The sequence below is a fragment of the Pristis pectinata genome, chromosome 12 (genome assembly GCF_009764475.1).
Source record: "Pristis pectinata isolate sPriPec2 chromosome 12, sPriPec2.1.pri, whole genome shotgun sequence".
Classification (NCBI taxonomy): Eukaryota; Metazoa; Chordata; class Chondrichthyes; order Rhinopristiformes; family Pristidae; genus Pristis; species Pristis pectinata.
The window spans coordinates 51146382-51171065 of NC_067416.1; the positions used below are offsets into that span (position 1 = coordinate 51146382).

Genomic DNA, 24684 nt, shown 5'->3' on the forward strand with positions numbered 1-24684 from the left:
ACACGGTGCTGCCATCACCAGGGTGGGTAATTTTGACACAAACAGACTCTGCTCCACAGACGATCTCTCCCTGGAGTTTCCTGTCGTTACTGACCCGCCCACAGCACTTGGCTGCCCAGCTGACTGAGCAGCCTCCCGTTTCCAGGCACAACTGTTTCTCCTGGTGTTTGGCTCCCGTTCCTGAACTCCTTGCATCCAAGGTCTTGCTCCTCTCACCGGCTGACACAGATCAAAGAACTTTCTCACAGTGGTGAGGGGAGACCTGCCCAGTACTGAGAGCTGAAACTCCTGTTGTCAGGTCTCTGAGAGAGAATATTCCTGGCCTGGTTTCGGCCTCCTTCCACCCGGGAATCTCTGCTTCACATTGATTCTATGGGTGCAGCAAGATTATGTGGTGATTCATTTTGTCATTTCAGTCTCTTTTGCTAACTGCCTGTATCAATCCTTCTCCTTCAGGGGGATATCTGTACACTGACCGGTGTGTCTCAGTCCTTCTCCTTCAGGGGGATATCTGGACTCACCGGTGTCCCTCAGTCCCTCTCCCTCGGGGGGATAATCTGTACACCGGTGTCCCTCAGTCCCTCTCCCACGGGGGGATATCTGTTCACTGACCGGTGTCCCTCAGTCCCTCTCCCACGGGGGGATAATCTGTACACCGGTGTCCCTCAGTCCCTCTCCCACGGGGGGATATCTGTACACTGACCGGTGTCCCTCAGTCCCTCGGGGGGATATCTGTACACTGACCGGTGTCACTCAGTCCCTCTCTGGGGTCTCTGGGTGTTTCCGTTTGCACAAACGGTTCAACAGTGAAGTTCATGAATCGAGCAGAGTGTGACAGATCTTTAATCTGGATCTGATCACTGCCGCTGACCTGCCCCCTGTTGTGGAGACAAACATCTTTTGGGGAATTTAAATCGCTGCTGGGGGTGGGGTCAGGAAGCTGCGCCTCTGGTTTCAGTGGGTGGGAGTCTGTTCAAGCCGCAGCTGCCTCTCTCACTCACAGCCCACGTCCCTATTTAAACAGCGCTCACTGCGGCTGCCGACAAAGCCGGCCTGAGCTGAAGCCGCCGATTTCTGGAGTGTCCAAGTCTGGCTCAGTGCACCGGGCGATGGGGGTTGCTCTTTATCTCTGTCTCCTTCTGTCCTGTCTGGCAGGTGGGTGTCCCCGTGGCTTGTGCCCCACCCGGGGCCTGGCTGCTTCTCGGAGGTTCTGTGACCCTCTGCCCGTGGAACTGTTTATTAAGGTCCGTTCTTTTCTCTTTTATTTACAGGCGTGCGGTCGGACATCGTGCTGACACAGCCCGCGTCAGCGGTGGTAAAGCCCGGGGAGTCCCACCGACTGACCTGTGCAGTCAGTGGGTTCGATCTCAGCAAGAATGACGTGAGCTGGGTGAAACAGGTCTCCGGGAAAGGGCTGGAGTGGGTGGCGACGATGGGCTCTAGCGGTGGCAAATATTACGCGCCTGGAGACAAGGGCCGATGCGAGGTTTCCAAGGACAGCAGCACCGTCTATCTACAAATGAACAACCTGAGACTGGACGACACGGCCACCTATTACTGTGCGAGGTATGGACCACGGCGGTGGGGAGCTGAACACAAACTGGTCCCGACAAATGAGCGTCTGCAGCGCAGCCTGTCTCCACGGCTGGGGGGAAATGTCCATTTCTGGGCAATTAAAAGCCCAAAAGGAGTTGATTGTGTTTCTGGGCGACGGCGGGAGCCGGTGTCCGCAGACAGGACAACGGCAAAAATGCCTCTTTCTTCCCACTCCCGGAAGAGAGAAGCACGGAGTTTGGGATGGAAATACAGGAAGCGGCTGCTCCAGGTCCGGACACGGTTCATGTTGACACTTTGCTGGGATTGTTGGATGTGACGGACAAGTGAAGTTACTGCATTGGGACAGTGGGGAGACGCAGCAGTGTGCTTAACTACTGGGGGAACGGAACCTCGCTGACGGTGACTTCAGGTAAGACCAATTCTCAATTCCATCCTCACCCATTTGTATTTCATTAATTTACGGTATTGGCGAATTCGGTGATTCACCTGAAATCGGTGAGATATTTGGAGCAATGACATGAATCGCCCCGAGACGGGCGGGTTTCTCCAGAGTCAGAACATACCCAGGAACAGTACGACGGTACATTCCCCACTCCACTAGTGAGCTGTCCACAGACCGGGAAAAGGCTGCAGGGGAATGGGTTGGATCTGGTCCTCAGGTTTTGGCTGTGCCTCGACACCAGCCGATGAACCCTCTGTGGTGAGTGAGCTCAGTGTTTGGTTCATGTCTGGGTTCTGATACTAAGCGCCAACTGAACCCACATTCAGGGGCTGAGCGTTTCAGTGCAGTTTAACGTGTTCCCTGTCAATAACAACAATGGATCTGTTCAGGGTCAAGTTACTGGGTCAGGTTTTACTGTCCGCTGCTTTCATGTTGAAGTTAATTGGATTAAGACATAGTGTGAGGGAATGGTCTGCAAATGTATGATCTGGTTGATGGCTCAATATCCGCAGGGTACAGGTGGGTGTCGGTCCCATCCTGGAATGTCCGGTGTGAGGCCAGTCCCAGGATACAGCACAGTATTGGGCAGCACTAAATGCACATTGAGAATATCCCAGGATTAATTGATGGGATTAAGGGTTTCGTTTTATTCCCTGGTGGGGAGGTGGGGTTCGGTGGGAGAAGTTGTTTGGATTTGAGAAGGCAGCAATGGGAGTGGTGCAGGAAAGGTACGGCGGGGAATTGAAGGCACAATTACTTCATACATTCCAGGCAGCCTTGCATTGGTGGGTGGGGTGGGGAGGGAAACATTCAGAATCAATAATGGGTAATAGGGGAGCATTAAAGGGAACGTCTGTTGATGCAGCAGTTGTGACCTGGAACACTGCCTGAATGATGGTGGTAGCCGACTGAAGAGTGACTGTAGAGAGGGAACAGGAGGAGATCCTCCTTTTCTAGGGATACAGGGAAAGAGCAGAGGGAGCAATGGGTTTATTGTGTTAGCGCAACTAAAGGGAAGCACGGATACAAATCGGATGAATGGCCTCGTTCTGTCATTCAATGGAATATTATTTATTTTGTAAATCTGGCAAATGCTTCCTCAAAGAGATCCCATCAAGTATCCCAGAGCACACAGAGCACAAATTAAATGCAGAATAAAGCTCCCCCAACTGTCCTGTCAGCTATGGATTCAATACAAAGTTCCTTCTGCACTGTCCCATCACAAGTTAGACATGGAGTGAGGCTCCCTCCAGTCTGTCCCATCACACACTCCCAGGGCATGGGTGAGACACTGAGTGAAGTTCCCTCTACACTATCCTGTCACACACTCCCAGGGCATGGGTTAGACACTGCGTGAAGTTCCCTCTACACTATCCTGTCCCACATTCCCAGGGCATGGGTTAGACAGAGTGAAGTTCCCACTGCACTATCCTGTTACAAACTCCCAGGACAGGGACAGAGTGTTAGACATAGAGTAAAGCTCTCTCTACATTGCTCTGTCAAACACTCCCAGGCTAAATGCTTCAGAACACAGGAGGTTCTTTAGATTGGAAAACAACGATGTCATTTAATTCAAAAACAAAAGTTCAAAACAATGATTCATTTGAACAAAGAGATAATGTTACATGTGATCCTAAATGTAGGCTTGGCACAACAGCTTTCCTTTGCGTTTTCTGTTGAATTTCAACAGTTAGAGGTCATCAGTAACTCAATATATTTTATCCATCACTGTGAATTCACTGACAGCTCGTAGTTTAGCTTCCAAGTCAAATTGCTTGATATTTCTGAGCTTTACTGTTCAAAAGAACTGCTTATTCTCAGTTCACAGACGGAGCAACTGCTCTAATTTCTTGCCCTCCTCCATCACCCAACTGGGTATGTTTAACAAGCACTTTCCTACATTAACCAGTGTTGTTTGTGGTTCAGTGAAGGCAGCTGTGAGATAAAGTGCTGACATTTACAGAGCACCTTTCATGGTGTCCCCGAGCACTTCACAGACAATGTAGTACTTTCACAGTACAGCCCTGTTGTAGAGTAGGGAACATAGAACATTATAGCACAATACAGGTCCTTCGGCCCACGATGTTGTGCCGACCTTTAAACCTAGTCTAAGATCAATCTAACCCTTCCCTCCCACATATCTCTCCATTTTTCTATCATCCATGTGCCTCTTAAATGTCCCCAATGTATCAGCCTCTGCCAGCACTCCTGGCAGCACGTTCCATGGACCCACCACACTCTGTGTAAAAAAAAACAAACAAACTTGCCTCTGATATCCCCCCTGTACTTTCCTCCACTCACCTTAAAATTATGCCCCCTCATGTTAGCCATTTCTGCCCTGGGAAAGTCTCTGGTTGTCCATTCGATCTATGCTTCTCATTGTGCACCTTTCAGGTCACCTCTCGCCCTCCTTCGCTCCAAAGAGGAAAGCCCTAGCTCACTCAACCTATCCTAATAAGGCATGCTCTCCAATCCAGATAGCATCTTGGTAAATATCCTCTGCACCTTTTCCAAAGCTTCCACATCCTTTCTATAGTGAGGTGACCAGAACTGAACCCAATACTCCAAGTGTTGTCTAACCAGGCTTTTATGGAGCTGCAACATTACCTCATGGCTCTTGAACTGAATCCCCTGACTAATAAGGCCAACATGCCATACCTCCAGGTTGGATTGGTGGTAAAGAAAGCGAATGCTATGTTGGAATTCATCTCAAGAGGAATAGCATATAAAAGTAAGGATGTGTTGACGAAGCTCTATTGGGCACTGGTGAGGCCTCATTTGGAATACTGTGTGCAGTTTTGGGCCCCTTATCTTAGAAAGGATATACAGATGTTGGAGAGGGTTCAGAGAAGATTTACGAAGATGATTCCCAGAATGAAAAGGAGTGTTTGTCGGCTCTTGGACTGTGTTCATTGGAGTTCAGAAGAACGAGAAGGGACCTCATAGAAACGTTTCAAATGTTGAAAGGACTGGACAGAGAAGATGAGGCTAAGTTGTTTCCCTTGGTGGGTGAGTCCAGGACAAGAGGGCACAGAATTAGAGAGTACCTATTTAGAACAGAGACGCGGAGAAATTTCTTTAGCCAGAGGGTTGTGGATTTATGTAATTCATTGCTACATACAGCTGTGGAGGCCCGATCATTGGGGGTGTTTAAGGAGGAGATTGATAGGTATCTAATTAGTTAGGGTATCAAGGGATATGTGGAAAAGGCCGAGAATTGGGGCTAGATGGGAGAATAGTTTAGCTCATGGTGAAGTGGTGGAGCAGACTCAATGGGCTGAATGGCCTACTTCTGCTCCTTTGTCTTATGATCATATGCCTCTTGAACAACCCTATCAATGTGCGGCAACTTGAGGGATCTGTGGACTTGGAAGCCAAGATCCCTCTGTTCCTCAATACTGTGAAGAATCCTGCCATTAACCTTGTATTCTGCCTTCAAATTCGATCTTGCAAAGTGAATCACTTCACACTTTTCTGGCGTGAACTCCATCTGCCACTTCTCAGCCCAGCTTTGCATCCTATCAATGTCCCGTTGTAACCCTCAGCAACCTTCTACACTATCCACACCACCACCAACCTTCGTGTTATCTGCAAACTTACTAACCCACCCTTCCACTTCCTCATCCAAGTCATTTATAAAAATCACAAAGAGCAGGGGTCCCAGAACAGATCCCTGTGGAACACCGCTGGTCACCAACCTCCAGGCAGAATACACTTCATCTACCACTGCACTCTGCCTTCTATGGGCAAGCCAGTTCCGAATCCACGCAGCCAAGTTTCCCTGGATCCCATGCTTCCCAACCTTCTGAATGAGCCTCTTGTGAGGAACCTTATCAAATGCTTTACTAAAGTCCATATACACCACATCCACTGCTCTATCCTCAAATTTGTTTGTCAAATCCTCAAAGAATTCAATCAGGCTCATGAGGCACGACCTGTCCCTCACAAAACCATGCTAACTATCCTGAATCAGACTATGTTTCTCCAGATGCTCATCAATACTGTCCCATAGAACCATAGAGCACAAAACAGGCCCTTCGGCCCACCGTGTCGTGCCGTCCATCAGACCACCCTCACACTACCTAACCCCTTCCTCCCGCATATCCCTCTATCTCACGTTCCTCCATATGCCTAACCGACAAGCTCTTGAACCTGTTCAGTGTATCTGCCTCCACCACCACCCCAGGCAGTGCATTCCATGCACCAACCACTCTTTGGGTGAAAAACCTCCCTCTGACATCTCCCCTGAACCTCCCACCCATAACCTTAAAGCCATAAGTCCCGAAGAATCTTTTCCAATAATTTGCCCACCACTAAAGTAAGACTCATTGGTCAAAAATTCCCAGGGTTATCCCTACTCTCTTTCTTGAACAATGGAATAATATTTGTCATCCTCCCACCATGTGGTACTATTCCTGTGGCTAGTGAGGACACAAAGATAATCGCCAAGGGCTCAGAAGTCTCTTCCCTCGCTTCCCGTAGTATCCTGAGATATATCCCATCCGGCCCCGGGGACTTATCTATCCAAATGTTTTTCAAAAGTTCCAGCTCATCCCCCTTCTTAACATCGACATGTTTTAGCTTATCAGCCAGTTTCACTGCTGTCCCTTGGGGAAGGAGATCTGCCATCCTTACCCAGTCAAGATATTTATGACTCCTGACCCACCAATGTGGTTGACTCCAAAAGCCCTCCGAATAGCAGCTCAGACGGGTAATTCATGCTGACTTTACTGGCAATGCCCAGATCCCAAAAGATCAATAAACAAACATCACCAACCTGTGGTGCACACAGCCCACTTACAACAGTACAGAGTAAAATCAGGCCGAGTCTAACCCGAGCTGCTGATTCACCAGTGAGCGTTTTGAACAAATACCCAAGTGTAATTTCATCCCCAGGTTCTTCTTTTAGAAAATCAGCTCCCTGCTGACCCACCCAGCTCCTGTTCCCCCTTCACCCCAGCTTCCTGCTGACAGCTTGGGTGTTTTCCAAAGACCCTGATACACCTCCTGCCCACCACTGGGAACACTGATCCAGATGGAACTGTACTTGCCACCTGCTGGTCCCAGGATGTAAACGATCTTCAGCTACAAATCACACCGACTGACGTTGATGTATCTCCAGTGCTGAAACACTCAGCAGCTCAGGGAACATCTGTGACGAGAGAAAGAGAGTTAAAATTTCACATCCGTGAGCTTTCATCAAATACTTTCAATCAGGTTTCTGGCAACACACTGTTTCTATTTTTATTTTATTGGATTTGTTTTGTTGAAAACAATTTGTTTTTCATTGACTTCCACACCCCAGAACATCCTAAAGCCTTTCCCTGTCCAGCAAGTACTTCTGCAGTGCAGTCACATTATACACAAGGCGGACTCAACATCCAACTTGTCTGCATCTTGGTCCTACAAACTGAACCAGAAAATGACCTGATGTTCAGTTTGGGTGATGTTGGGAGGGAATGGTCACTTTGGGCCTGCAGTTCCCAAAGCTCTCCACCACTGGGGACACCTCATCTGAAATCTGACTCTGCGGTAGATGGGTAGGTAGACATTGGTTGGTTGAAAGCCATCCAGATGGTCCCAGGTCTTTGGTCCAGCAATTCCCCTGTTATCGGGGTTAATGTCGATGAAGAGCAGCAAAGTTCCTCAGTCCACTGCTGACCTTCCCTTTCCTGAGCTGTCAATTACTCGGGAAGCTGAGGATACTGTGGGACGAATGGTGCAGGCTGTGGCTGGCAGTTCTAAAGGGAACCACCAATGTTCAGCCACTTACACTGGAGTCAGTCCCGATTTCCACAGACCCACTGTACCCTGGGATTTACTGAGCGGCAGATGCCACCGGGCCTGTCACCACCCTCCACCACATGGAGCCGGGCCCTGCTGGATTTCCCAGGATTACACTGGGGAATCCACCTCAATGATTCCCTCCCAGGCCGGAACTGGCAAAGAATCACAGTCCCCATTCATCTGACTGGGGACTCTGGGCCTGCAGAGTAGGGAAGACAGTTCTGAATGACTTCTGGGCAATTATTCTGTTTTCAGTGCACAAATTTATTATTTTAAACAAAACATACCAAAATATTATTTGTTGCAGGAATTTAAATCAAATGTCTCTGAGACATTTAAAACCTATTAAATTAAATGACAGCTTTGACACCCCAGGTTTACCTTGTGTCAGGGTGTTCTGGGCCCAGAGACCCAGCAGTGTGCTCCCTGAGGCTACTCAATGCTGAGGCCTCGACACACCTCACCGCAGGCCTCCGGCATCCAGAAGCCCAGCGAGGTCCCACCTTTCCCTGTGCAGCAGCATGGGGAGAGTTCCAGCAGCAGGTTAGAACCAGCACCATTCAGCCCGGTGTGTGTGGATATGGTCCAGCTGGCACCATGCCCTGTGCTTCCTGTCCTGTGACACTTCACCCACAGCACAGGTCAGCTTGTCCTGCTGTTTGACAGAAGTTGTCTCTCCAATGGGCAGTCTGAGATCAGCATTTCACTGGTTGTTTCAGACACAGTCTGAAAGGAATTAGAAAGGGACAATTTCTCTGCTCTGCCTGTCCTCCTTCTGTCAGCCTGAATCACCTGTGTTTACATAGGAATGCAAACGTTCTGAGTTAACAATCCTGACAGCATCACCTGGAAAAGGTTCTTCAAAATATTGACCACTTTGTTAAATCATGCCCAATTCTCTTGTCTTTTGTCTACTATTTGAAAACAAGATTTTTGCATTTTATCTCCTTCCTCCTAAGCAAACTATTATGAAGTAGATATTATATCATTTTGTTCTGGCCTTGACTTACCCACTGTTTTTCTCCAAACTTTGCGTTTTGACCGGTACATCAAACAGCCACCTCACCGTTACACTACTGTGCCTTTGTCTACTGCACTTGAAACTATTTGATGTACTAGTCTAAAACAAGCACCATAGATGGGGGTGAACTTGAAGGTTATTACGTATCAAGGACATCCCAGAGTTTTGCGAGAGGTGACTTCAGAGATTGTGAATGCTCTGGTTATTTTTTCCAAGGGTCTGTTGATTCTGGAATTGTACCAGTGGATTGAAGGGTAGCAGATGTAACAGCACTGTGAGGGAGAGAGAATGTAGGAAACTACCAACCTGTTCACCTGATGTCAGTGGCAGAGTAATGCTGGAATCTACAATAAAGGATGGAATAACAAAACACCTTGAAAAGGATGATAGGATAGAGCAGAGTCAGCATCCACTTGAGGAAGTAAAGGGTTAAGAAATTGTGACTGTACATATAACTAATGAAAAAATACCACGCAGGCAAACCCCTGACTCAGGACTAGGTGGTAATTACTGTGTCCAGAACTTGATTGCAAGCCAATTATACTAAACTATAAGGGTGATGGTTGTATTAAACAGTAAGTGTGAGGTTTGTCCTAAACAATGAGTGTGATACCTGTCTTTGAATCTCTTGATTGTAAATCAGTTATACTGAACAATGAGTGCGATGTCTGTCTTTGAACCTCAGGATCCTGATCGAAACTTGTGGAGCCGCATTCATTAAGTGTGTGTGACAAGGATGGTATAAGTTGATGTCTGCCCCTCTGTATTGTGGAGACCTCCAATAAAAACTCTAAATGAGAGTCAGGAGAATTCTCCCTAGCAGTATACTGCTAATAAACGCGTTTTAACAGAATTAATCTGTGGCACTGTGTGATTTTGCAGCAGGCAAGAGTGGGAACTTAAAATTGGGATGACACACTGATGAAGAGAAAGTCATGTATGATTGATCTGCTGGAGTCCTTTGAGGATGTGACAAGTAGAATAGATAGGGGAAATGAGAGGATGTGGTGTATTTGGATTTCCAGAAGGCTTTCTGTGAAGTATTGCACAGGATATTGGTTAACGATGAGAGGATATGGAATTGGGGATAATGCACTGACATGTTTTGGGAATTGATCACTGGATAGAAATCAATGAGTGGGAATAAACAGATTCTTCTCTGGTTGGCAGGCTTTGACCAGTGGGGTACCACAGGGATTGGTATTTGGGCCCCAGCTAATCAAGGGCTACATCAACAAGTTGGCTGAGGGTATGACATCATTTCACCAAGTCTGCTGATGATACTAACCAAGGTGGGATTGTAAGTACAGAGGAGGATGTAAAGAACTTTCCAGGGGATATGGATAAGCTGAATGAGCAGATGAGGATGTGATATATGGAATATATTGTGGAAAAATGTCATCCATTCAGGTGCACATATTAGAAAAGCAGAGTAGTTGTTAAATGGTGAGAGACTGGGTGGTGTTGACCTTAAAAGGGCCTTGTGCAGATGTTGCTGAAGGCTAACATATAGGTGCAGCAAGTGATTAGGAGGGCCAATGGTATGTTTGCCCTCATTACAAGAGGGTGTGACATCAGGAGTGAGGACTTTTGTGATCGTAGAGGAGTTTGTGAGATGAGAACTGGAGTATTTGTGTACAGTTTTGATCTCCTTACTATTGGGTGGGTGCAGGAAAGATTCACTAGACTGGTTCCAGGGACAGTGGGTTTACATCTTGACTGTAAACTACTACCGGTAAACCCCTGATAGGTATTACTGATGAGACAAACTCACCGCCCAACAGTACAGAAAAAAACATCTTTCTTTTTCAGCACACCCAAAATATTGGGCATGCTGTGAACTGGACATGGTCTTAAAGAGTAAATATACACAATATTCTTACAAAAGAAGTGTGATAACTTATCACCAACACCACAACATTGACCAGCAAGGAATCTAGGCATGTAGCAACAGGAGGATGCACTGATCCTCTTATGCCTGTTCTGCCGTGGAGTGACGCTGAGGTTGATTTACAACCTATTTCCATAAACGAGCTTTTCCTATCTCTCTTTAAATCCTTTTAGCTAAAAGAAATCAGCCTCATATTTTAAATTAAGGCTGGACACACTCTCTGACCCCAACAGTCCCGACTGCACAGATATAAATTGCTTTTTGTGATTTCGGAATTTCTCTGGCACTCTGTGTGGGGAATTCTTGATTGAAACAGATAAGATTTTAAGGTTCTTGACAGGCTGGATGTGGAGAGGATGTTTCTTCTTGTAGGAGAATCAAGAATAGGAGGTTATATTTTCTAAATAAGGGATGGCCCAATTAAAACAGAGATCAGTTGAACTATTTTCTCCCTGAATGTTGTGAGTCTTTACAACTTTTCATCTTAGGGCAGAGTCTTTGAATATTTTTCTGCAGTGGTAGAAAGATACTTGATAAGCAAGAGGTAAAAGGCTACTGTGGGTGGACAGGAATGTGCATTTGAGGTTACCTTCAGATCAGCCATGAGCTTATTAAACGGCAGAGAGGACTTGAGGGGCTGACTGACCTACTCCTGCTCCGAATTCATATGTTTGTCTTTCCTGCTCCCAGAGCCCCTGCAAGTTCTTGTCAACCCACTCTTGTTGGGCAACGTTAGCCTCATCCACTGTTGGCAACCTGCCTTTGGCAGGTATTTGACATCATGTAGGTGGGCCAGAACAAGCCCTGTCCACAACTCTGCTGAAGATAATTCTGACAAATAGTCAAACCACATCCCCTGACTTAATCTCTTGTCAAAGCTGTGAGAACACTGAACATTCAACTAGATTTGAATCTATTCAAACCATTAAGAAAATAAAAAATATTGAACCTACATTTCTTATGAATACTTGAGAATGTCTGAAATAATTCAATTAAAGTCAACTACTTACTTCAATACATCAACAATGCGTCTTTTCCAGGGAAATGAATTCGGACCGAGTTGTTTCAAGTGGGTCTTGCACCATAACTGGTGAGGAATTGCCACAATGTTCCCTCACTGGACACCCCCACCAGGTGTGCATTGAGGGAAATACCATCGACAGCTAACAGCATTTCAAGCACTTGCTCAGGGCTTCAAAATCACTGCCATTTCTGTTGGTGTAATCCAGGCCAGTGTATTTCCACAGATCCTTTTTTTTCTCACCCATGTTATCATTGCCTGCAGGTGGGTCAATAATTTATGTAGGATCTGTGGGGCTGCATGTGTTTGACCTGCCGTGTGACGTCAGCTGCATGCTGTAGTAAGTTGAATTACGTTTCAGAAGCAGAGTTCAATGCGCAGTCACTAATAAACCTCACATTCCGTGCTGGAGACAGAATGAAAATAACAATGGTGTAAATATTTGTATTCTTTTATTCAACACCACCTGTAAAACAGCTTGATTATTCAAATAGCTCAGTGCCAACTTTTCTGTAAACTCCTTTGATCTGCTGCTAACATTGTTATGGAGAAGAAGTGGCTTTGGGGTTAATTCAAGAGCCAGACATTGCATCACTGGCTTCATGCTGCACTGGAGTGTCAGCTCAGGTCAGTGGAGTGGGTTCAATCCCACGTCCTTGCACCTCAGAGACATACAAATTTAAATTGGTAAGTGCAGCTGGGTGATGGATTTTGAAATGAGCTGGTTTAATATATAACATCTCTCCAGCTGAATCTGTGTGCCATACATTTATTTACAGCCACATCTGCATGAATTTCTTTACCTTTCAGATGTCAAGTCCTCACCATCAGTCCACATCACCTCTTCCAGCAGCATAGAATCTAACCAAGAGGTCAGCCTCCTTTGCCTGGTCAAGGACTTTTGAGTCTGTCAGCATCAGTTCAATGTGGTCCACTAACAGTGGAGAGATCACAACTGGAATCAAGGAGTACCCAGTCGTCTTGGGGCAAAGTATGAAATACATGATGAGCAGCTTGCTCCGAGTTCCTGCAACAGATTGGAACAGCAATAAAGTCTACTCCTGCAAGGCAGGATACAAGCCAGATAAAATAAAGCAAGCTGAGGTGCAGAAACGTGAAATAAAAAGTTAGTACAAGACAGTATTTGCAATTCTAAATTTCACTGACATCAGGAGTTGGGCAGGAACCTTTGCTGACCTGTGTGGAGTAATGAATTCTTGTGTGTATTTACTATCCCAGTGGTGCTGCAGATGAAGTGGAAAATAATGAGTCTTGGTGTGAAATTGGACGAGGGCAAAATTTTGGTTGCATTTTCAGCCTGTGATATGTCACATTGGGTAATCAGTTCTCCAGTTTTGCTGTCAACAAAACTGAATATTGGGTGGATTGGATCACAGCCGGCTGAAGATGTTTCCCTGTTGTGTCTTCATCCGTGTCCAGTTCTGAATTCCTCCTGACTTCTTGGTTCATAGAATCACACAGGGCAGATGAATGTCCTTTGGCCCATTGTGCCTATGCCAGGATTATGTGGGAGGTGAAGTTAGTCCCACTGCCCCTAATATTTCTGCTTGGCCTTGGAATTATCCCCATTCAAGTAAGTATCTAATTCTCTCATGAAAATTACCAAAGAATCTGTTTCCATCACCCACATCCAGAGCTGAACAAATGGCTGCATTTGTGAAAAACTTCCTCAAATCTGTCTGGCCTCTTTAACCAAAGTCTGTTCCCAAGCCTCCTGCCAGTGAAAACAGTTCCAGCTCATCTGCTCCTACACTCAGCAACAGGTGTTGGATTCCTGCTCCCTGTGCCCACTCCACCAAACAATTAGATGATGGCTGGGCTGCAACTCAATCCCATTTACCCACCCTTCTCCCCCATCACTGTACAGTGGGACACATTGCTTGGGAGACTTGTTATGCTGCCAGCCCTCCCAATCACAGCTCATCCCAGCATCTCATTGTGGATTCTACCATGTCAACAGGTCAATGATAAATCAACAACATTGTGGAGATGGCTGGTGTTGATGAACTTGCCCCAGATGTTGGGGGGATGGAGTCCATCTTCACTGTGGCTAATCATTTAAACATATAATAATGTATTACAGCTCAAGCTCCGGAGATCAGCTCCCTTGTTCCAACCCTGAAGGATGTCCAGATTCAAAAACAAGCTATCCTGGGCTGTTTGATATCCGGATTCTATCCCCACAATATACAGGTTTCCTGGAGAAAAGCTGGATCAGTTCAAATGGGTACTCCTCTCCGTTTTACAATGAGAAACTGCTCTTTCTTTGAAACCATCAATTACCTGATGGTGCCTATGGACCAATGGAGACGAGTATACTTGTGAAGTGACCCACACACCTTCTAGTTTCAGCAAGAGCATCAGCATAACATATCAAAATGGTGAGTGGTACCTGAGGGCAAATCAATTTACTGTTAGCAACTCAGCCTTGTATTGAGCTACTGTGCTGACACTTGCACCAAGTTCACGTCCCAAATGTCAGCATTGTTGGGAGAGGAAAGATGTTCAGTGTTTTGCTTTCAGATGCTGAACTTACCATTAATTTTAACCCAACATCTGGGTGGAAAATGGCCCCATTTTACTCTCATGGTTTTAGTTGCCACTGTGTCCACTGGTTAGGAGAATGAGGCATTGAGGAAAATACATGTCCCACCTACAGAGCCTGTGGTTAAAACCTCAATGTTTACTTCACACTTTTTCCCAAGCATTATTATCCCAAGTCACCAAAATCTGCTTCCACTTTTTGCTGCGAGTGCCTGCTCTACAGATTGTGCACTCACTGGAATGTAGGGCTCCTGGGTTAGTTTTGAAATGACCCCAAGCTCTTAAAGCCTGGTTTATGTCCTCATCTTCTACAGTGTTGGTCAAGGTGAAGCAGCTTATCATGCTTGGCGTGACCTCATGCCTATAGTTTCCTAAAAGTACAGGAAAGGTATTGGGAAGATTTGGAACTTCCCAGAAGTTGAAAATGTCTGATGTTTAAATCTATAGATCTTCCAGTTCCAGATGGAAAATGTCCAGAATGTTGTTCGAAGTGTGTGCCAATGTTCATCTACCAGACCAATATCAGTGTGTCACTCTATGATGGTACTCAGCACCAGTATCAATGCCACAGTGGAATTTGCAGAATAAAGTGATTGGCTGTGTATTGAATCTGTTATTGAATTTTATTACAATCTTTCTAGTGGATTTAAATCCAACCCATGTTATCCATTGGGATCAAAGTGTCATGGTAGGTGGAGATAACAGCCAATTCAGACTCTTGCCCTCTTACTCGTCCATTTCTTTGTGGACATTGCTGGTTCAGTGTGACTCAGGCTCCAGTCCCACTGTTTGACCAGTCCTGTTCACCCATCTGATTCCAGTTGGCAAGAACTGGAAGCTTATTCTGTTGCGCAGGAAGTGCAGACGGTGGATGGGAGTGAAATATCTCACTGGTGCAGTAAAATGATGAGTGAACCTTTTAAAAATGTTAATCCTGGGGCAAATTGGAGAGAGAGGACACAGGATCTATTTGGAGTCCTTTCAGTCTCATAGGTTGTGGATGAAAATTCTGGATGGCAAAAACTGATATAGTTCCATTATCCCATCTCCCAGACACTGATATCAGTCGATGAGAAGAATTCAGTAATCACAAAGAATGCCCCAAGGGTTAATAGATTTTAAAATACTGGAAGAATAATATTAGCATTTTGCAATCATAAGAGGAGGTGTTTCAAACCCCAGGGCTGCCAATAAAGTGTTAAACAAGAAGTGAATACTCCCACTGGCCACCTAGATGCGGCAAACCTTGAGACCAAAATGTGTCAGGGACAGCTGTACATCAAGGCAGTGTGTCTGATATAGGAAATGAGTGAACACTTAAAGAAAAAAGGGTTCGACATCATCATGAAGTGGATTAAACTTGAATTCACAAATCGCTGATAACCTGCAGTGTCTATCGACCGCTGTTCACAAATCCCTGACTATACAATGTGACAGTCCTCGTCCAGACCAATAACAACCCATTGTTAGTTTTGGAAGGAAGGTGCTGACCATTTTTTAAAAAGACCGCGGTTGATGAAAAGACAACATCTTACATTACAAAACAACAGGGCCTCTGTTCGGCATGGCTGGGGGTTGAGAAGTAGATATCATCAGACATTACCAAAATGACCGCTATCTTACAGTCATTCATCTATCTTACAGTCCTGCAGAACATGAGTTCAAACAGCGGCCAGAGGCACCCAGCACAGGCAGAGTCACCTTTCCCCCATAAATGTTAGAGAGTGAAATCAACCAAGATCAAAGTGACCAGGCCTGTAAATGCTACGCAGAACATGAGTCATCTGTTTAACTGAATTGATGATGCTGCTTTGGGAGGAAAGTGGTGGTGCAGAAAATGTGTAATGAATTATTCAGTCGTTCTATTCCCAGTCCAGTGATTCAGTTGTGAAGTGAGGGAAAGTACATGTTCTGCAGAAATAATCCCCAACTAGTAGTGAGAGGAAGATTTCTATAACTTCTGATTCACGGGTTACATGATCAATGCAATTAACTCCTTCCTTCACAGGAATCCATCCATCACTTCCTTGTAAGTTATTCCTTTGAAATATTGAAACACCTCAACAACTTCACTGGAGCACAATCACACAAAACTGAGAATAACCCAGGACAGATGCCCAAAAACTTGTGTGTTATGGCAAGGCCAGAATTTCATGTGCATCACTGATTGCTCTAGAACTGAGGGGCTTGCTGGGCCATTTCTGATGGTGTTCAGATTCAGCCGTATTGCTGCAGGTCTGGAGTCACATACCAGCCAGACCAGATGTGGATGACAGATTTCCTCCCCTGAAGAACAACAGTGAACTGGATGGGTTTTATGACAGTACAAAACTTTCCACAGTCCCCACCACCAATGCAAGCTTTTTACTCCAGAATGCATTTATTAATTGAATTTAAATTCCCAGCTGCCAGGTGGGATTTGAACTCCATCACCAGATCATCAGCCCAGCAATTTATGGATACACCCTTAGCATAAGCTGCTCATTTCAAGGAGGAGAGACTGGAGTGGAAGTTTACAGAGTGAGCTTCAGTGTTTGTCAGCAAGACTGCTAAAGACACAGCCACCAACAGAAGGAGTGCAGGTGTATCAGTGACCAGAGTTAGAAGGATGCAACCTTTACTGAAGGTTGTGTGGGAGGTGAAGGTTGCAGAGATGGGGAAGGGCACGGTCATAGTAAGACTGGAATGTTGGAATGTGAAGTTTTTAAATTGAATGAATCCCAGGCTCAGCCCAGACAGAGAAAAGGATTCTCATTGATTCACAGTGCTCAGTGTTACTCATCAATGTCACAGGGGCTCCAAGCAGAGAATATACTGAACTGCGTCTCACTAAGGAACCTGCATGCTTCTCTCTCTCACAGTAACTAAACGTTGCTCAGCCTCACTGTAAACTTATTGGTCAGAGTCATTGGAAAGGGATTCAAAACCTTGTTGGCACATCTTTTGTTCTGATTTTATTTTCACAGTCAAAACTTGCAGCAATATGTGAAACTCTGGGTGTTTCTGTCATTCTGTTTCCAGTAAATACAGCTGTAATGTACTGATGATCTGTCCTGACCTAACATAAGCAATAGAGAAGTCTCCAGTAAGATTCTGAACTTTTCCATTTTCAATCCACAGAATTGTCTGTCTTTATTCAAAATCCTGGCATTGAGGAGATGTGGATCAACAAGACCGCTATCCTGAAGTGCACCATTATCTGTACTGAGCCGAGCAAGGTCCACATCTCTTGGGAGGTGAGCGGGAAGGACAGAACTAAAGAAGCTGTGACCCAACCACCGGAGAGGGAAGGGATCCAAAACACAGTGATCAGTGAACTCCGGACCAGTGTGGAGGAGTGGTTCAGTGGGGTGGAGTATGTGTGCTCCGCTCAAGCGCCTCCTCCATCCACACCAGTGTCAGCAGCAACAAAAAGTACCAAAGGTGGGCAAGAGATCAATGATTAAATGGCCAACGTTAGTTACCTGAGTAAAAGTGGTTTACTCGTCTATTGTTTGTTTGCTTGTCTATTCCATTTGAGACAAAGGGTCCCAAGGTCAGACTGCTGCCTCCACCACAGGAAGAGACTAAGAATAGGAGCACAGCCACCCTTGAGTGTGTGGTCTCTGGATTCTACCCCGACCTTATAAACGTCACCTGGGAGAAAGGCAGCTCCGTGATCACCGCCAACACCAGCGCTACACCAACTGCTCTGGAGCAGGGGGCTACTTTCAGTGCCAGCTACTTCCTGACCGTGAGCTTACAGGAGTGGAAGTCAGACTCAGTCTTCAGCTGCACAGTGACACATCCCCCCTCCAACACCTGTATCAAGAAGCAAGTGAAGAACATCCAAGGTAGGGACTGGGCCTCACCCCATAATTGAAATTGTTTGCTTTGCACTATAAACTCTGCCAGACAAGGTCAACACTGAAACATGGTGCAGCCCTGTTGTGGTTATGTGAGTGAAATGATAATCTAGAAGTCTAGCCAGAGAAATAGAAACATAGGAACATAGAAAACCTACAGCACAATTCAGGCCCTTCGGCCCACAAAGCTGTGCCAAACATGTCCCTACCCTAGAAATTACTAGGCTTACCCATAGCCCTCTATTTTTCTCAGCTCCATGTACCTATCCAGCAGTCTCTTAAAAGACCCTATTGTATCCGCCTCCACCACCATTGCCGGCAGCCCATTCCACGCGCTCACCACTCTCTGAGTAAAAAGCTTACACTGACATCTCCTCTATATCTACTCCCCAGCACCTTAAACCTATGTCCCCTTGTGGGCACCATTTCAGTCCTGGGGAAAAGCCTCTGACTATCCACCTGATCAATGCCTCTCATCATCTTATACACCTCTATCAGGTCCCTCCTCATCCTCCTTCGCTCCAAGGAGAAAAGGCCGAGTTCCCTCAACCTGCTTTCATAAGGCATGCTCCGCATTCCAGGCAGCATCCTTGTAAATCTCCTCTGCACCCTTTCTATGGCTTCCATATCCTTCCTGTTGTGAGGTGACCAGAACTGAGCACAGTACTCCAAGTGGGGTCTGACCAGGGACCTATATTGCTGCAACAATACCTCCTGGCTCCTAAATTCAATTGATGAAGGACAATGCACTATATGCCTTCTTAACCACAGAGTCAACCTGCGCAGCCACTTTGAGCGTCCTATGGACTCGGACCCCAAGATCCCTCTGATCCTCCATACTGCCAAGAGTCCTACCATTAATACTATATTCCGCCAACATATTTGACCTACCAAAATGAACAACTTCACACTTATCTGGGTTGAACTGCATCTGCCACTTCTCAGCCCAACTTTGCATCCTATCTATGTCCTGCTGTAACCTCTGACAGCCCTCTATACTATCCACAACACCTCCAACCTTCGTGTCATCTGCAAACTTACTAACCCATCCCTCCACTTCCTCATCCAGGTCGTTAATAAAAATCACACAGAGTGAGGGTCCCAGATGCAAATAATTGCATCTCTGAAAATGTTTTCATAATTTGAGGACAATCTAAACCATTTCACTGGACAGGCACCCTGGAGAGCCCTGAATTTTAAAACATAAAGCAAATATGCTGGAATACTTTTCACCTGAAACGCTAACTCTGTTCGCTGAAACCCTAGTCAGCTGCATCTGGAGTATTGCATTCAGTTCTGGTTGCCCCATTACAGGAAGGATGTGGAGGCTGTGGACAGGGTGCAGAAGAGGTTTACCAGGATGCTGTCTGGATTAGAGGGCATGTGCTATAAGGAAAGGTTGGACAAACTTGGGTTATTCTCCAGGAGTGTTGGAGGCTGAGGGGAGACCTGATAGAAGTTTATAAAATTATGAAAGGCATAGATAGAGTAGACAGCTGGTATGTTTTTCTCAAGGTCAAAATGCCTAATACCAGATAGAGGGCATGCATTTAAGGTGAGAGGGGGTAAGTTCAAAGGAAATGTGCAGGGCAGGTTTTATACACAATGAGTGGTGGGCGCCTGGAATGCGCGGGCAGGGGTGGTAGTGGAGGTAAATACAACAGAGGTGTTTAAGAGGCTCTTCGACAGGCACATGAATGTACAGAGAATAGAGGGATATGGATATTGTGTAGGCAGAAGGGATTAGTTTAGTTGGGCATTTAATTACTACTTTAATTAGTTCAGCACAACATTGTGGGCCAAAGGGCCTGTTCTTGTGCTGTACTGTTCCATGTTCTAATCGAGAGAGAATGCATTTAAACTTTTGTGACAAAAACTAAATATTTCTGATGCTTAAATTTTAAAATATAAAGGAAAAGTGCTGGAATAGTTTTCACCTGAAAGGTTAGCTGTGTTTCCCTCTCCACAGACACAGCCTGAAATGCTGGGTAATTTCTGTATTTGTTTTAATAACTGTTCAAGTGAAACAGCAAAAATAATGTAAGAGCCAAACTTGTTCATGTACATTCCTTCGGGGTGTTTACCCTCTCTGCTCAATAGGGGAGCTTCATTCCTTCACCAGTGTAGATAAGTCTCAACTGATCTTGATGGGACCGGCAAAGCATTCACTGGAGATGAGCAAGAAATGTCGGTCCTGTCAGTGACGCACTCGTCCACTGGGAAATGATGAAATAATAATTGTGACGTTTCTCCCAGATGAATGTTCAGATACCCGCCCCTCAGTCACTTTAAGCAAACCTTCCTTCGAAGAGATCTGGACGAACAGGATGGTGACCTTTCTGTGTAAGGTGGTTCACAGTGATTTACAGGGATTCAGGGTAACCTGGCAGGTGGACGGAGGGAAAAGAGAAGATGGGGTGTGGACTCAGGGTCCACACAGCGACAGAGGTGAAGACACGATCACCAGCAGACTGACAGTCCCTGCTGCAGAGTGGGACAGCGGGGCTGAGTACTTGTGTCGGGTGGAGGACAAGAGTTTGCCAACGCCAGAGAAGAGATCCATCAAGAAGGACACAGGTACGTGTGGACAGAGCTCGGTGTGAGTCTGATCTTCACAAATGGACAGATTTATCGCCTTCCAGCACTGTGACAGACCGACAGGAAATGAGCAGGAGGTCATTGGGTCCCTCCATCCTGCTCAGCCATTCAAGATGGTCTCAGCTGATCATCCAAATTCAGTCCCCTGTTCCTGTTTTCTCTCCATATCCTTTGATCCCTTCACCCAAAGAAATATATACAACTCACTCTTGAATATATTTAATGACTAGGCTTCAACTGCTTTCTGTGGGAGGGAATTCCACAGGTTCTCACTCCCTCTCACACCTACACAGCTTAGACTGCCACCCCTGGTCCTGGATTCCCCCACCATCCCCCAACATTCTTCCTTCATCCAGTCTGTCCAATCCTGGTAAGAATTTGACAGGTTTCTATGGGATTCCCTCTCATTCTTCTAAACTCTAGTGAATGCCCAGTACAGTTTGTCAGAGGGTGTGAGGGACCAAAAGAAGATTGAACCCTCCTGATTAACCACATCAGTAAAATTCCAAATCCCCACAACAGCCTCACCCAAAACCACATTGGCTCCTGTGTGGTGAGTTCCTGTGATGGGGTAGAGGGAGAGGGATTTGTACCTTTCATAGCATGTTGAGACTGGGTCAAGTCAGCGACTGGAAGGGCAGGGAGATTGAGGCACGGACTGAAGGTAGAACGGACAGCACAGGATGACACAAGTCCAGGGGCTGAGTTCCACTTTCTGTCGAGTCTGTGTTCAGTGGCTCCCGTTGGTTAAACTGAATAGACTAACCTCGCTGGAAGGTATAAAATGCATCAGATTTAAGATTTCCACTCTGCATATCCCAACAATGAGCAGAAAGGGAAAAGCCTTTAGTTTCAGGTAAAGTGAAGTCCCTCAAAATGCAGATGTTGCCCATGTTGGTATAAGACCAGAATATGTTGCGTTGGGAATTATTGAAAGATTCGGTTTTACTGAGGTTCTCTGTTCCCAGGTGGTGTTGTGACTCGTCCTCACGTCTACCTCCTCCCCCCTTTATCGGATGAGGTAGAGACAGATCAGATGGTGACCTTGATGTGCCTGGTCACCAATTTCTCTCCTGCAGAGATCTACGTGGCCTGGATAGCCAATGACACCCTTCTGAAGACAGGGTTCGTGAACCAGCTGGTGACCAAGGATACCAGAAATGGCTGGAACACAATGACCAGTCAGTTGAAGGTTTCTCCAGAGGACTGGAATAGCGGCACCACTTTCTCCTGTGTGGTGGGACATGAGTCGATCACAACCAGTCTGTTCCGAAGCATCAATAAATCTCACAGCAAACCCACCCTGGTCAATCTCTCACTTGTTCTGACTGATAGTTTTAAATCTTGTGTATAAAACCACACGATTCAATCAATAAAACCCTTGTTTTGATAGTTTTATGATTATTAACTGTCACAGAGGATAGTTTAACTCATTAAAACATGATCAAAATTTGGACCTTTTAAAATAATTACGAACAAAATTAGAATCAAGAATCCAATTAAGCTACAAACATGATTCACCACAAATCTCGGAGCTTCTGGGTCCCGTTTCAGACCTTTTTCTGCCATGTTCAAAAGGATTTCAATACTGTGTGGGATCGCACTAGGTATTAAATCTTTGTATGTGTCAATGTACTGATCCAAGTTCAATAAATGTGACATGAAAATGTTTGGTTTGTGAGTGTCCCTTGTTGGTGTGGTTTTTGGAGACAGGAAATGAGTAACTTTGGACATGAGGTGTGGTAGGTGATGCACACTCAGGGAGAAATAGGTGTGTTTAGATCAATGGTGTCCCAAACCTTCCCGCATTGGGTGTCCTCACACCATCCCTGGATCTGTTGTTGACTGATGGACAGAGATTGTTTGCGATCATTAGCCAACAACTCCATTATCACTGTGTTATGTGACAGAAGGTGAACGGATTGCACCATGGTCTTTCTGAGTCTCACTGTCACAATGTACTCCAAGCAAACTCCCACACAGCAAATCGGATCTGTTCAGACCTTCCGTGTTCAGCTGCTCATTGCATGATAAATATTGGCTGAGAACTCCGAGGAGAACTCTCATATTCCTCTTCCAGCTGTGTCAGGGGATGACTGAGATCTACTTGATAAGCCTCCCCTTAAAGCCTCATCCCAATGACAGCACCTCGAATGGTGGATCTGACCCTCCGGACTTCTCTGGAGTGTTGGTCTTGATTATCGGTGCAAGGCCCTGGAGAGAAATTAGAACTCACAACCTCTGACCAAGAGGAGACATTGTGAACCACTGACCCACACATGACATCTGTGTCAAACAAGGGGGATCACTGTCCTCAGTCAGCTTGCTGTTGCTCACCAGGTCTGCACATGTGAGGCTGAATAAAAGAAACATCTCAATGTTGGGAATTGTTCTATTCCAGTGGCGCAGTTAAACCTCTGTGTCTCAGGACTGTCAGACGCTGGCGAGGCTGGATGGTCTGGGTCTGTATTCCTTGGAGTTTAGAAGAATGAGGGATGTCTTTACTCAAACATACAAGATCCTAAAGGGACATAGGAGGGTAGCTGTTGAGATGTTTTCACCAGTGAGAGAGTCACAAACAAGGGGACATTGTTGCAAAGTCAGGGGCCAGTCATTTAAAACTGAGGTGTGAAGAAATTTCTTCCCTCAGGGGGAGTGAATCTCTGCAATTCTTAGCCCCAAAGGATGCTGGAGGCCAGATCATTCTATATATTTAAGGTGGAGAAAGATAAACATTTGAATTCAGGGCTTTGGGGAAGTGGCACAGAAGAGGAGTTGAGGCCAGCACAGATCAGCCATGATCATACTGAATGGCAGGGCAGGTTTGAGGTACCTGGTGATCCACTCCTGCTCCCATTTTCTTTCATTCTTGTGAGACAAGTGGAGACAGAGACGGAGAGAATTGCAAACAAAGACGAAAGATGAAATTGGAAAGACACAGAGAGAGAGAGAGAGAAATAGTGTGTGAATGAATCAAAGAGGGAAGGCAGTAGGACAAACCAAGAGGCTAAAGCAGACAGAGACAGACAGACCAAGAAAGAGACAGAGGGAGGCCTTCTAACGATTCGCTGGCCTCAGTCCTCCTCCACTAGGACCTCATCCCTCACTGTATCTCCAGAATGTCACTGATACTGTGTGCAGAGTGCAGAATGCTGTTACATGGTTCACAATCTAAACAGGGTTGTGACGAACATTCCGCTGAAATCCTAATGCACTGTTTGTGCTCAAGTGACTGCAGCTGCGACACCAGTTCTGATCCAATTCACTGAAGGTCCAACACAAGCAGCTTTATCGTTGAGTCAGAGATTAGATGTTATATCTGGAGGGGTGATTGAGGACACACTTTCCTCCAGCTTCCACTTAACATCGTTCCTTGTCGTTTATCACACTGAATGTACAGAGGACTATATGAGCCAGCCTCTCTGAGTTCCATTGGAACAGGTATTGTGGAATGTGACTGGAGATCACACATGAAATTTGTGTAGTCCCAATGAGAGGTTAAATGTATGTCAGTGTCACCAATCAAAGGAAATATGAAAAGGTCTGGGTTGTGAGTGTTCCACAATGCTGGTGTGTTTTGGGAGACATTAAACGAGTACCTTGGGACATAAGGTGTGGTAGGTGATGCAGACACACGAGAAATAGGTGACTTTGGATCTACGGTGGCCAACACCTTCCACCAGTGGGTGTCCCTACACCATGCCTGGATCTGCTGCAGACTAATGGACAGAGATTGTTTGCAATCATTTGTCCACAGCTCCATTATCAGTGTGTCATGTGACAGTCAGGGTGACAGAAGGTGAACAGATTGGACCTCAGTCGTTCCTCGTCCACCTGTCGAAATGTACTTGAAGCAACTCCCACTTAGCCGATGGGAAATGGCCACATCTTGTGTGCTCAGCTGGGTTGGGAATTGGCAGAATGACAGGAGACAGACAGAAGAGATGATGGATTGGT

The 24684-nt window shown here is 45.9% G+C and overlaps 1 protein-coding gene across 1 annotated transcript; it reads left to right on the plus strand.

Moving 5' to 3' along the window:
* Positions 1–1039: 1039 nt before the first annotated feature.
* LOC127576613 (immunoglobulin gamma-1 heavy chain-like) lies at positions 1040–22396 on the plus strand. The gene is given in 12 exon segments (XM_052027199.1): positions 1040–1155; positions 1272–1566; positions 1920–1966; positions 12530–12618; positions 12620–12845; positions 13824–14034; positions 14036–14121; positions 17405–17707; positions 17754–17758; positions 17805–18117; positions 20386–20706; positions 21696–22396. Coding segments are annotated over 12 exon segments (2328 nt in total). The 5' UTR covers positions 1040–1109; the 3' UTR covers positions 22082–22396.
* The last annotated feature ends 2288 nt before the right edge of the window (positions 22397–24684 follow it).